This window comes from Falco naumanni, chromosome 3 (genome assembly GCF_017639655.2).
Source record: "Falco naumanni isolate bFalNau1 chromosome 3, bFalNau1.pat, whole genome shotgun sequence".
NCBI lineage: Eukaryota > Metazoa > Chordata > Aves > Falconiformes > Falconidae > Falco > Falco naumanni.
In genome coordinates this window covers 78,369,370-78,383,384 of record NC_054056.1, presented here as the reverse complement: position 1 = coordinate 78,383,384, position 14,015 = coordinate 78,369,370, and the positions used below count along the sequence as shown (strand labels likewise).

At 42.3% G+C, this 14,015-nt stretch overlaps 1 protein-coding gene across 3 annotated transcripts in view; it reads left to right on the top strand.

Moving 5' to 3' along the window:
• Positions 1 to 1,506: 1,506 nt before the first annotated feature.
• Positions 1,507 to 14,015, top strand: part of PDE7A (phosphodiesterase 7A) — a 77,410-nt gene continuing 64,901 nt past the window's right edge. For all 3 annotated transcript variants that reach the window (XM_040588939.1, XM_040588940.1, XM_040588938.1), the window contains exon 1: positions 1,507 to 1,757. In XM_040588939.1, coding sequence (XP_040444873.1) covers positions 1,620 to 1,757 — 138 coding nt within the window. In that variant the 5' untranslated portion in view covers positions 1,507 to 1,619. The remainder of the gene's footprint in view (positions 1,758 to 14,015) is intronic.

Genomic DNA, 14,015 nt, shown 5'->3' with positions numbered 1-14,015 from the left:
TTAGGATTTTTTTTGTGACAGAGAAATAAAAAATATGAAAGGATGGAAAAAAAACAGCTGCAGGAAGAGACAAAGGGAGGCTTAGTCCTAAAAAACAAAGTTTAGTTCTGAGTGTCCCAGCTAATGTGATGCACGTAGCTATGGACCAGATAAACTCATGAATTATTTGACGTCCAATTCCCAAATTGCGTGGTTTGCCAGGAACCTTGGTTTTTAACTTAAGAAAAATTGCACGGTTTTGCTTCTGCATCTTGCATAAACTCACCCCTCCACACTCTTAAATGAACAGCAATAATTCAAAAGCAAACTCCTCTGTGTATTTCTTTTGACAGATAAAGCATTTTAAACCAAACTGTCTTTCCGTGCTTGATTTTCCAGTAGCCGGGCGTTCGAGGCCGGCCGTACCGCCGGCAGAGGCAGCTCCCGCCCGGGGAAGCCCGCAGCCCCCTCAGCAAGGCTCCCTCGGCCCTGGGGGCGGGGGGGAACCGAGGGCTGACGGAGAACGAGGGCACCGAGCCAATCCCCCCACGACCGCCTTCTCCGCCAAGAGGCTCCGGCCACGGCCACGGTCCCCGCAGGCCTCGCCCGAGCAGCGCCGGGCACGCACGTGCTCAGCCCGCCGGCAGCCGGGGGCAGGCAGGCAGGCGCAGGGAGGCAGCCAGGCGGCTGCACCTCCGGCCCCGGCGCGGTCACCGCCGCCGGCCCGGGGCGTGGCGCGGCACAACCCAGCCCGCCCGTCCCCCCGCCGGCCTCAGCCCCGGCCTCGCCCGTCACCGAAGGCGCGAAAAGGACCGCGCATGCGCCCGCCGCGGCGCGCGGGGCCCGCTGGCGCCGCCGAGCCACCCTGCTGCTGCGCACGGGCGGGCGGGCGGCAGGGGAGAGTGGGTAGTTACGTGATGACGCTCTGCGTGTCGCCACTCGCACGACCCACGCAGAGTCCGTCGGGCTTGTGCCTCCTCCTGGGCCAGTGCGCTCGGGGCTGTTCCGAGTGGGGGCGGGCGGGGCGAAGGCTTCCTCCCTCCCTCCTCCTCCTCCTCCCCCTCCTCCTCGTCTCCCTCTCCCTCCTCCTCCTCCTCCTCCTCCCTGGGTCCCCTCGCTGAGGGCCCTGCCCCTTCCCCCCGGCGGAGTAGGGCCGTGCGGCAGCGGCGCCTCCTCCTCCTCCTCCCGGCCGTGCCGGACAATAGGGGCGAGCGCGGCGTGTGTCTCACCCAAAGCGGCCCCCCCTGGCCGGCCTCGCCTCCATGCGCGGCGCCTGGCAGCGGGGCTGACAGCGGCTCCCGCCGGCGGCAGCGAGGCCGAGGGAGCGGTGACGGCCCCGGGCTCCGGGCCGGGACTCGCCGCCTCGGGCGCTGACAGAGGCGTCCCGCTTCGCCGCCTCCCCCTCGCTCCCGGCGGCGGTTCCCGCCAGGCTTTGGCGGCGGAGGACAAAGGTCCGGGGCCCGGCGCGGCCCGGCCCGACCCCCCGGGGGGTGCGGGGGCGGTGAGGAGGCGCCGGGCCCCGCGGGGCTTTTGCCGCGGGCTTCCCCCCGCCGCCCCGCTGCGGCGAGCCCTGCGCGGGCAGGTGCGGCGGCGGGCGAGGCCGCTGCCCTGCGGCGGGTCGGCGCACGGAGGCTTCTTCGATGGAAGTATGTTACCAGCTACCGGTGCTGCCGCTGGACAGGCCGGTGCCGCAGCACGTCCTCAGCCGCAGAGGGGCCATCAGCTTCAGCTCCAGCTCCGCGCTCTTCGGCTGCCCCAACCCCCGGCAGCTCTCGCAGGTAGGCATGGCCACCGGGCCCTCCGGCTCCCGCCTTTCCGCGGCTGGGGGGTCTGCGCCGGCTCGGCGTCCCGCGGGTCCCCGCCTGGGCGGGCGGCCCCGGCCAGCCCGCGCCGTGCCGCTGCCGGGCGCCAGGGCCTGCTTTCGGTGGCGGCGGGGAGCTGGTGTGGCGGCGCGGGGCGGTGGGGCTGCCCCCGCGGGCGGCCGGGGGGCTGCGGTGGCAGGGGCGAGCGGCCTGCCTGCCTCCCCGGCGGAGCCGCCGGTCGTGCCTTCCCTGCCCGCTACCACATACCGGTGGCGATGACGAGAAAATGCAGCGTTTTATAGGTTTATGGCTAGTTGTTGTCGAGGTTATCTTTTTGGCATTGGTTGCAATGCGAGCGCTGGACTCCTTGGGGTTTATTTCCAGAGCCAGTCAACTATTTGTTTCTTCTGTAATTTTTAAACTGGGGCTGTTTTCTAGCCTTTTAGCTTGGGCTTTCTTTGAAGGGTCTAAGTTTCCTGCGGGGTTGCCAAAAGCTGCAGTGACTTTACTGAAATAATGAACATGCACTGCAGTGTTTTATTTGGGATGCTAAGCCATTTCTCCCTCCAACTATTAAGACTTGGCAATCCATCTAGAAAGAGACAAAGATCCTTGGCTTTTTCATTTCCACGGTATTGTTCCCTGCCCACATTACATCAGTCACAAGATGAACTATGCTGGATTTTGTTTCCTCAGATCGTGTTGGAAATGTTACAAAAAAGGTCGTTATAAATATCAGGACAGAAAGGGAGGGGTTTCTTGTGAACACTGCCCTAAATTTCTGAATATGCATTAGCATGATTTCCCAGCAAACTGTGATAAAATTCTATTCTGGCTGAAGTCTCTGGAGAAAATTTGGAATTATGGTGGAAAGCATGTGTTTTGGTGGAAAGTCAGCTGGTTTTGGCTTCTAGGTATTTCCTATAGCCTTTAGATTGAAAGGTCTGTTTCAGTGCTCTGACGTATGTTGTCCTTTACAGAAGATGTTGTGTTTGCTCTTTACAGGAGTAATGGTCATTTCTTGTTATTTATGTTCTTGGGGTGTCTTACTAAGTTATTCTGCTTTTTCATGACTTGCTCTGTTTCATTTATGCAGGTATAGAAAATACAGAGTTACCAGTCTCTTTTGGCTTTGCCCCTGGTTTGGTAGCAGTGAAGCTGTGTGTCTCTGTGTGAGCGTTAGGCATGTGTATATTTAGGAAGGAAGAATCAGCAAAATACTGTGCTAATGACCAGGAGTTTGAATGCAGATGGAAATAATTATTAGTAAGCAAACGAAGATGAACATATGTTGACAACCCTCCCTTCCCCAAATAAGAATGTACTAATTGACAAAAACTTTATTTTTATGAGAAATTAGTTTTCTGTGTAGCAGCTGGATTAGGAAGTTTTCCATTTGTACTGCTTGATCTGAGTTGTACTTAGTGATGGTGAATTTTCCATATATATAAGGCTTCTTGAAAGTCCAACCTAATGTGGCACGTTTTGTCCTGTGCAAGTAAGAGTGTCTCTTGTTTGAAACATTCTTAGTCTTCTGGGAAAAGAAATAGATGAAATGGTCAAGGTGATGTATTTTATTTATTCTTTTTCTGCGTGGTCACCACAGCAGGTGATGCATGAAGTGTATATAAGCTTATCAAATTAAATATGGTGTTGACATTTAAGTATTTTTTTCCAACTTTCAAGGTTCTTAACGAATTCCTTGTTTTCTGACCATTTGCTGCAGGTATATTAGTAGATCACAGGGAGAGGTTCTTCAAGAACTTGTAAGAAAATGAAAACTATATGTATGCTTGGCCAAGTATTTTGTTTGAGTAAAGCAGAGAAGTAAGTTTATGCATTAATAAAAGGGAATTAGGATATTTAAGTGAGGAAGTCTTCGCTAATAACAGCCAGCTGATTAGAGTACAGCTATGCTTTGCTGTCTTTACCTTTTTTTTTCCTCCTTTCCCTAAAGTCTCTTGCAAACAGGTTGTGAATGTTTACCAGACATATAATCACAAGCCAGTGTAAATGATGGACTAGGAAGCATCACCAGTGAGATTAATGATTCTGTGTAACTTCTGAACTTAACTTCACCTTGCAGGTCTCCTGTAAGACTCCCTAGTATTCCAGTTCCATTGCTGTTCAAAGTCTGCACCCTTACCAGTCTGTCATTTTCAGTCTTCTGCTCAGGCTAGCTTTGAGCAATAGGAGTAAAACTGGACATGTGTATCAGCAGACTCAAGAAGCTGGTATGTACAGCCAGCATTTTACAGTTAATACACATTTGGCAGATTTCCTTAAAAAATGTAGGGCCTTGCAAATTGAATTACCACTTATAGATTAAAAGTGAAATGATGAGGCATAAGACATTTTTGATTTGAGACAAAGGCATGCTACATTAAACATAGCATTTAATTGTGACAATGCTAAATGGGCAAATATCGATCTCTTTTAATGTATTAAGTGAAATTTCAGTTTGATGATTTGTTAAAGTTTCACTAAATGGATTCAAAATGGGCTATGTGTTGCTTTTTAAAGCTTGAATAAAGTGGTGCTGGAAATCGTCTAAAGAATTCTGGTCTATTCCTCTCAGCCTCAGGAAGGATAAATTATACTTACAGTATTATTAGCAGATGTTTGTCTAATCTGTTTACTTAATCTGTTTTTTAAGATACAGTCTTATGAGATGTGGTGAGCTGACATAACTCGTTATTGCTGAAGGTTAAAGTCCTGACATTGGGCATGTGTTACTACTACTTCCTTTATGCCATCTCTGATGCTTGTTAGGTGTTTGCTGATTCAGTTAACCAAAACAGCAGAAAACTAACACAAGCAGGAAACCGGGCAGCTGCCTGTCATCTCATTGAATAAAATAGGCTTATTGAAGTTTTGGCAGAACTGATTTAAAGGAAAGGATGGTACTGCTAAGCTTTTGAAACCCATAAAGGCCTCAAATAATAGAAATTATGCAATGTCACTAGACAACAGTTCTTGGCTTAGTGCTTAACTGTTCCTGCCATAGGAGAGTTCTTTCCTAGTACTGAGTTTAGATCTTCCTTGTGGTGTTGTACACCTTTTACTATCCCCAGTAAATGTAGAGAAAAGCTTATTTCTTTTCTCTTTGAAATTTTCTTTTTATGTATGAATTATTTCTTTGTAGTTGTCTTGAATTTCAAAGTATTAACAACAAAAAATAGTAAAAGTGACATTGGTTACCTAGAGGTTATTTGTGATATTTATTGTTCAAGTCCAGTCAAGCGAAAAGGTGCTATTGTATGGGTTTATAGAATTGTTTGAGTTAATAATTGTCTTTGAACATGAAATAATTTTAAATGCTAGTGTGAAAAGCTGTTTTTAAGGGCACTTGAATGGGTAACTGTTGAAGTAAGTAGGACATTTCACACTCATGGGATAAGTTCCCTGTGAGATCAAGTGGATGTTAAGTAGTACCTTGGATCATAAGTTCAGGGTGTTCTTTCCAAATGTTACAAAATGACATTTTTGAAATTAAAGCTGGGCTTTCAGAAGAAAATTTTGGGATACTTTGCCTCATTTGGTTTTTAACTCCTGTTGTTAATAGAAGTAAAAAAGTGTTTCTAAAATTGTACTTTATATGAAAATTTTTAGTCCGATTATTTTTAATGAATAAGGGTTTATAATGAAAACCACTTTACAAAAGTGGCTGTGAGCACTTTTAGATTGTGTCCTGTGTTGCACCCTCTGCCTTTACCCCCCCAAGGTCAGTTGACACACATACCACAAACAAGTAAGAAAGCTTTGGCCTAACCTGCTATTTTTGACTCATTTCTATCAGTCTACCTTGTAACTGGTTCTACGCTCTCTTCAGTGCCTCCAAAAATGGCATCAGTGATACCTAGTAGCTGTGTCTGAATAGAAGTAAAGATGTAGTTTTGGCCATTCTGTCCTTAAATATTTGACTTTGATGGTGGTAAAGAAAGTTTTCTAGGGATGAAATTGCATGAAGAGGGAATGGAACAGATAACAGAAGACTCCATTTGAATCTGAGAAATGTAGGTACTAAGTCTCTAACTGAAGTACCAAGTATTACTGTGTACCAGGTAGTACCATGTACTGCTACCTGGTATTTGATTACCTAGTTCATGATCCCTCTTTACTGCATCTCCATTTCATGCATTTAAGCAATATAGCATCATGCTTTGTGACTCTGTGTGTGATATATACCTGAGCAGTGGACTAGATTGTGCACATGGAATCCTAGATTTGACTTAACGATGATGTAGTGGGGAAAAAGTCACTAAGAGCAGCTGGTAGTATACTGCACTGGTGGATTCTTCAGTGAAAGGTACATGCTTCCTCTGAAAAATGTATTCTGAATGTGAGCCAGGTGTTTTGGCCACCCTTTGCTGTGCAACTCCTCTTTTTTTTTTCCAGTTTTTGTCACCTGATGTGATCCAAACATGTTTTGCTCTTCATGTAACATTGTAAGTTACAAGACATAGTTGGGAGGTATATTTTTATGATCTGAACATAGGCATTTGTCTTTAATCCCCCAGTTGCACCTTTTTGCTGGGAGAAGTGTTGGCATGACCTGTTTTTCCCTTGCAGCTGCTCATTTTTGCTCCTGCATTTTCTTCATAGTTGTGTCAACTTTTTTTTTCCAGTCAGGTTATTTTTCAGCCCTGGCTGACTCATAGTACAGTTTCACAAATGATTGTGCCTGTTAGTAAGGAGGAAGCAGTATGCCACCATGCTAGAAGACCAGGAGTAATGAGCAGCGGGGAGACAGAAGGAATGCCTTAGGATGGGCCTGCTATTGATTGTGGAACGTTACCTTAAACTCCTTTCTTGCTCATCTGCTGTTTTGCACAACTCTTCTGTACCTTTCTAATCAACATTTCTCAGTTGCATGGTCTTTTATTACCTTTCTCCTTCTGTTTCCTGTATCTTTGCTGCATGAATAATTAACAAGTTAAAATAATGAAATAATTTTCATGCTGTGATTCCTAGACTCGAATTAATTCTGTGTGTTGCTGCTATGCTTGCCATACCCTTCGTCTTGTATTTATTGTGTCTGGTTGCTGAGATTGCATCTATTCATATGAGAGGCAGAGACTGACTCTGGCTATGCATAGCATGGACAAGTTCTGATGGGCATTTCATGCACTATGTAATTTTTTGTGGCAGTTCATTTTTAAAATGCTCTCTTGAGTTTTATGACCAATTAACTTTTCATATGCTGTAGTGTAATGCAACATTGGTACTTTCATTCTGCAAAAGGTCATAGCAGCTTATTCATGGCCTATAGTTGCCTATGTAAGATCTAAGCAGAATAATTCTTTAAAGTCCCCATTAATTAAATTGTCTTAAATCACCAGAAGTCAATTCTTTGTTGTCCAGATTGTGTAATAGTGTGGTTTGTGCTTTGTATGAATCTCAATTTTCTGATGCTGTCTTTAAAGAGAAATTTGTTTGAAAAGAGAGATTGTAGCTATGTGCCCCTTAAGCTGTGAAATTGTGAATTTTAACTGTAAAACAATTTTACAAGAACTTGGCATTAGTATATGAATATTCAATATTCTAAATGAACTATGTAGTAATGTAACACAAATACAGGTTGTTGGTTGGAATTAGAAGCATTCTGTACGGAATGTCTGTTTCCGCAGCTTTTCTTTAAAAAAACCCTTGTATTTGCTAAGTATGTCTGGGTTTTTTTAGTTTGCTTGAGAAAAGCAGCAGTATCAAATTGGGTTAATTCTGAGTCAATATGGTAATATGCTCAATTATGAATTAAAGTGTCAGAAAATTACATGATTTTTATTATATTTCTGTTCTTCTACTGTTTTGGCATGTGGAAAATAACTTTGAGGACATCTGCACTTGAATCCTTCTTTCTTCAGTTCTTTTATTTTCTGCAAAGCCTACGGGGGACAAAAGCCCTGGTAATAGAATGATTTGTTAGAACAGTTTGCAGTCATGTCAGTGACCATTGGCTTATTGTTTTCTTGTGTTTCCCTCATCACTCAGTATCTACAAATTTCCACTGGTTTTCTGCTAAAATTGTAGGTTTCTGAAAGTACTCGGTCATTTTCTATCGTAGAGAATCTTGAATTCATGACTGCATTTTCAGGTCGTGCCAGGTTATGGCTCATGTATAAGGAATACCTTTTGGATTGGACTAAACCTGTTGTATTTGCCTTTCTTAAATGCACTGAATCTACATGGAAATAATGAGTAACCTGGCAGCTCAAATTAGATTATTGCCCCCCCCTCCCCCCCCAAGTGTGAAATTCAAGTAACTTCGTTGTCCTTTATTGTGTAAATCTTTAACATGCATCAGTACTTTCAACATGTTAATTTGTACAGTTGGGTGTCTAAGACACAAATTAATGTATCTTGTGATACGATTAAAAGAATGTAGTGTGTTCTGTTAGTTAGAATGTCCTTTCCTTGTAAATGAAGGACTGAGGATGGCCATGCTAAAAACTTGAAGTTTAATCTTAATCTTGGAAATCATACTGATTAATACATTTAGTGCAAATAGTCCTTTGTGAATTCACAGCTAAATGAAATGTTCAATTCTACTTGAGAAAATTCTTTTGCATAAGCAAATACAAATGTTTGGTGTGTGCAGGCACATGCATGTAGGATCTTACAGGAAGCATGTGTCTGGGACCAGGAATTGAACCTAGACCTCTCAAATTCCAGTTCACTCTTATGCACAGAAGTCCTCATAGGAAAACTTGGAAGAGTTTGTGTTTCATTAGATGTGAAGTTTTCCTCTGTTTGTTCTGATTATGTCACTAACAAGTAACTGCAGTGTAAATAAGCAGTCCATGTAATCCAGCAAGGCAGCCTGCCAAAGACAAAATATTTTATTGTAAAAAATGCAGTTCTGGAAAGCTGGACGTAAGGATTAGCTGGGAAACTGTTTATTTGTATGTTTGCGTCCTAGGTGTATTGTAAGGAATTTGTAGCCAAATATTTTGTTTTCTTTTGGGTCAAAAATAAGTTTGTGGCTGTTATCTTACCTTCCCTGCCCTCCTCCCTTCCATACCCTGAGAATTTTTTATTTCTATTACAGCAGTCTAACTCCTGTTTTCCTCCCACTTCCCCTCGCTTTGTACACCTGTGATACAGCAATCTGATTTATTATCTTCCTGACCACACTCCCACAGTAATTATAATTAAAGAGATTCCTGGAGTCTGCTTTTCATTGCAAGGTAGAAAGCAAATTCTTTTCTCCACTCCTAGCTGAAAGCATTAAGGAGCCAAAATTTGCAGCAGGCCTTCCTTCTCTGCCTGCCTGAGCATAAGAAAGAGTATGCTTCAAGGAGAATAATGAAGATAGTTCTGTATTAGCGGAAGTTTTTATTATTTGTCCCACTCCTTGCTGCCAGATGAGGTATGTGGAGAGAAAGTGGCAGTTTCCTCTACCAGTGATTTTTTTTTTTTTATTTATTTATTTAATCCTCCCTCATAGCAGACCTAGCTGGAGGCTACTCTGATGAGTAAAACTGGATATTTAATACATGCAAAATACAGCCTGTTGCCCACTTTAGGGCAAGAGGTCAATTCTATCCCAAAGGGGGAAAAAAAAATCAAAAGGAAAAGGTACAGGAACCTATTCCAGGACTGAGGGAAAAGGTTATAATGGGAAGCTTGAGACTTCAGTATGCTGATCAGCCTTGGAACAGGAAAGGTACAGCATCTTTGTGTGCAGTCTCTGTCTGATGTGGTGGTTCTTCGTTGTATTAGAAAATGAGGTACATACGGTATTGAGATGCTGACAAGCAAGTGATTTCTTGAGGGACTCGGTTATACATCTAGATGAGAAAGTTAATGCTTTTACAAAAAATACTCTATTTTTTAATAGTATAGTCTGGTAGTGGAGGGGCGGTAGCTGTCATGGCAGGAGCGATACTGCCCTGTGTTAGTTCTTGCTTTATGTTTGTAGCTAAAACACGCAGTATATTGCTATTGCAGTTGACAGTGTGCTGTGGAGGTTTCATATTTAGTCAGACATGAACTCACACTTCCATTTTCTTAAACTTTTCATTAAAGTTCCTGTGCAAGAGTAATCTTCTGAATGCGTATGTGTGGTGGTGGGGGTCTTGTCAGTAAAGTCTGGAGTACTTAAATTTCCTTGATTATCTGTGGAATTTTAGATTTCAGCAGCTGCAATAATTGAGCTCTTCCTGTTGTTGGGCAAAGAGAAATCCATACAGTTTCTTTTACAGTTGCAAATGTGGTGTGAAACTGTTAAATAAAAAATGTCTATGTATGGAAGTAAAGGCAGGGAGTTTTCTTTGATGTTCTTGCTTATTATGAGAGATCTAGAGAGTAACTTTATGGAGTTCCATTCTGTAATTTCTTCTGTTGTAAAGTCTGAGCTCCATTTCCTTTAGCATGGTGATAATAGGAATTTCTGCACTTTTCACTGGATTTAAACAATGTTTAATAAGCTCTTCCTAGCTTGTTTTCATTTGGACTGATTACATCTTTGTCCAGATAAAACATCTAGTATTTAGCCCACAAATTGACAGAGGAGATGGTAGGACTTTATGGCCTGTCCCCCCAGTTTTTTCCCTTCTTTCAAAAAGGATACTGGTTCTCTTCTGAACGTAATCACTTTGTTTATATCTTTGTTGCTTCGGATTATTGTGATAATTTTGCAGCCTACCACAAATGAAGACTAGACGTTAAACATAGCAAATTGCAGGTACTAAATTCCTTAAGTTTTGCTTGCATGGGATGTGTTGGACTTGTACTCTGTGATCTGTTTTGAATTTTAGGCTCCTGTAAGGAGGAGAAAGGTTTGATTTCCCTGGAAGTGTTGAGTGGTTAAAGCTATGGTTACCTTGGAGTTTTTCTTTTTCATGTGCTATTACGGCATTATTTTTGCCAGTGACCTCCAGCTTAAGTTGAGGCCCGAAGGGATGTTTTGTGTCTTAATAAAAGGCCCTTGGTTAAAATTCTTCACCTACCACCTTTAGATACAGTAGATCCTAAGTGAAATAATCTGCTGTGCACTGAAAGGCTAATCCATTTTCACGAGCTTTTTAGGAAAGATGATTTGATGGGATTAGACAAGAAGTTATTATTCATGATTGGTTGACTAAGTAGGAAAGACTATTATGACTAATGAAGTTTAAGACTTTTTTTTTTTTCTTTATTCTTAATACTGTTGTATTCATATGACACTATAGGGAAGAGGCTATATACTGAAAAATCTGATTATTTTGACACTGATTTGGGAACTAGGAGGTCAAATTCTCAGGATGAATGTGGCAGAGGGTCTGGTTGGGGTGGGAGGAGGCAAAGATTGATAAATTAAAGAATACATCTTAAGCTCATTTCTTAATGTAATAATACATGTTACAGAAGGCTTTTGTTTCTGACACTCCTCAAGTTGAGATTGTTAAAGTTAAGTACAATGGTTTTGGGGTTTAATGTGTCATGAAAAACAGGAGGGCAGTTTCTTTAATGCTACCTTGTTTGACACTTCATGATGCTGTGCTTGGTGAGGCGTGGTGGTTGATGATTATTGTTGGCTGGAGCCATAGTTTTTATTACTGGTATTATTTGAAACAGAAATTATTCTTTGTCAGATAAGAATTTTATTTAATGTTTGCAGTCATAGTTCCAAGGTGCTTTTGGTGTTAAATGTAAGCGATATTGCTTGCACAGTAATTGCTTTTAGCTGCATATGTTTACTTCTCCTCTTATGCTGACATTTGCACTCCTCTGACCCTGCAGAAAGCTAGTTTACCAAGCTACAGCAGCAGAAAGCCCTTTCCTTTTTTGTAGCAGTAATTTTCTGCTGATTTGGATTTCCCTGGTGTTCTTGCAGGATCTGAGGAGCGTTGGTGCAAGGGAAGGCGCAGGGACGTGCAGTCAGAGGCAGCACAATGTGTGACAACACTGACTCAAGTTGTTTCCATTGCAGTTGGAGGAATGTCCAGAGCAGCTGACAACTGTGTGGAATTGTTTCGCTTTCTCCCCAAACAAGAGTGGGCTGAATAATTCCCTGGTGTTATTCAAATGCACTGTGTTCTGCTATTTAGTGTTCTTGAAAAAGTATTGTGCACCCCATGTCTTCTATATATTAGTATTCATATAACTTCAAAATTTCTAATTTCATATTAATTAGATGAGTTCATGCTTCTGTATTTTTCAGATATTGAATAGATTTAACTTGGTGAAAGAAACATTTTACAAGGACTGTTGTAAACCTTTGAAAAAATGCTGTATAAAGTACATTAAGTCAAAAGAATCTTTCTTCCTTTTTTTCTAACCATAAAACATCCGTTTAGAAATTTGCATTAATATACTTGAAAATATGAAATAGTTTTTGTTTTTCTTACGTATATGAATAGTACATTTAGAAATAAGGTACAAATGAAAGGTTATTTTCATGTGAAACTGAAAGTGTGTCTTCTTTCTGCATTTTTTAACTGAAAAATAGCTATGGTTGTTACAGTTTACAAATGAAATGTGTCAGAATATGAGGATCCATCCTGTCTTGTCTTTGGAGAATTGCTTAGAATACTTCAAAGGCTCGTGTGTGTATGTATGTGTATATATATGAAAATACATAGATACATATGAAAATGTGGCAACTGAATAAGGGTATGGGGGTGTTGCATATGTTCAGAAAAAAGGAAAAAAAACCCCAGTATTCCTTGTACTACTTGATACTATGTTGTCCTGTGTCTGGCAAGTCACAGGGCAAATCATAACTAAATTATATCAATTTCTGGAATATCTGTTGCTTTCACTTGATCTTTCTAATCAAAAAGTTTATACCTGCCTTTATCATTTACAGTAAGGTTTTAGAAGCACTTGGTGAGAATGAACAATAGACAGACATGTTAGTTTTATACTTGTAAGTGCTTCAGGGTGATGTTAGGTAACTGCTGGGATTGTTCTTTTCAGTAATTTTTTTTTTCTTTCTCTCCCTTCTCCAGATTTCCTAGTTGTTAGATATCTCCTTCAAACTCCGTAGAGCCTGCCCTGAAGCGTGTCTTAGGCCAAGGACAGTCATACCGTAATAGCTTTCTCTATGTTACTGAGTTGCCAAGTCAAACAAATTGGATTGACTGAGTACATGTGTGCACAGTTGTTCAGCCATCCGTTTCTGCTGAATTTAGTAGAGCACACAGTATGCTGATTATGTTGATTGGCAGAATTATTTTGAATCCCAACCTGAAGTACATCCAGTTTTGTGGAGGTATTTGTGGGTGGGTTTGTTTGGGGCCTGTATGGAACCCAACCTCTGTCCTAGGAGAAGTGCCTTGAGGGAGTTTGGATTCCGTATGTCAGCCTACCCAGTGCAGCACCATGAGGATGTTCCTGGGAACTGTCATCATATAGGAGATTAGATAGCTGTACTGCTGATGCATTTGCTGGGTCATGATAGAAGAGAAGAAGTTGTGGCAAGAAATATATTGGCTTCCGTTTTACGTGTGCTGGCATTTGTGAGAAGAGAATTGATCTGTAGCAGATGATTGTTCTGCAGATGAAGTAAAACTTGAGGATGGAAAAAGTGGTGTGCATGGGAATCCTTTCTTAGTAGCTCTTCATGTTTGCTGTAGATGCCGCTGTGTAAAGGTCTTGTCTGAAGTTTCCTTTGTAATAATTGTGAGTGCAAAGAATGAGGACTGACTAAAGGCAGTGTACAAAAGTTGTACCATCAGTGCCTTCTGGGGTTTGCGCCCCTTGTGTGAAGGTGAAGATCAGACAATTTGTGTGGAGTGCTTGATGGCAGAATATTACCTTTGCATTTTGTGAGATTGTTTTGAAAGCAGTATGGTTTTGTTGCATTCACACATCGATCCCCATCTGTTTCATAAGTTGTATTTTCTCACCTCTACTGCCTGGTTTGTGGCATTGCTTTTGTCATGTTCCTACATGGTGGCCTGGACCCAGATACAGCCTCTCAAAACCCTGTTGAAGTTTTCAGGTGTCTTTATCAGGCCCAGTACTTCACTTTACTCCAAAAGTGCCAATGAAAACAAGTTTGGTAAATAAAGGAAATGGATCTGTTGCAAAAACATGGATTATTTATTATAGTAATATATAATACAGTTTTAAGCAGACCTCTGCTTTTTATGAATTCCACTGATTTCATTGCTTTGGGAAAAAGAGGGAAGTAGCTCTGGTCAGGAGGAGAAAGCTGTGGACTTACGGGGCTTCCATAGATACCTAGGCTTGTGTGTGGTGTTATGTGGTTGTGTATAACTTCATCCCCGCTTCCCATAAGCGATG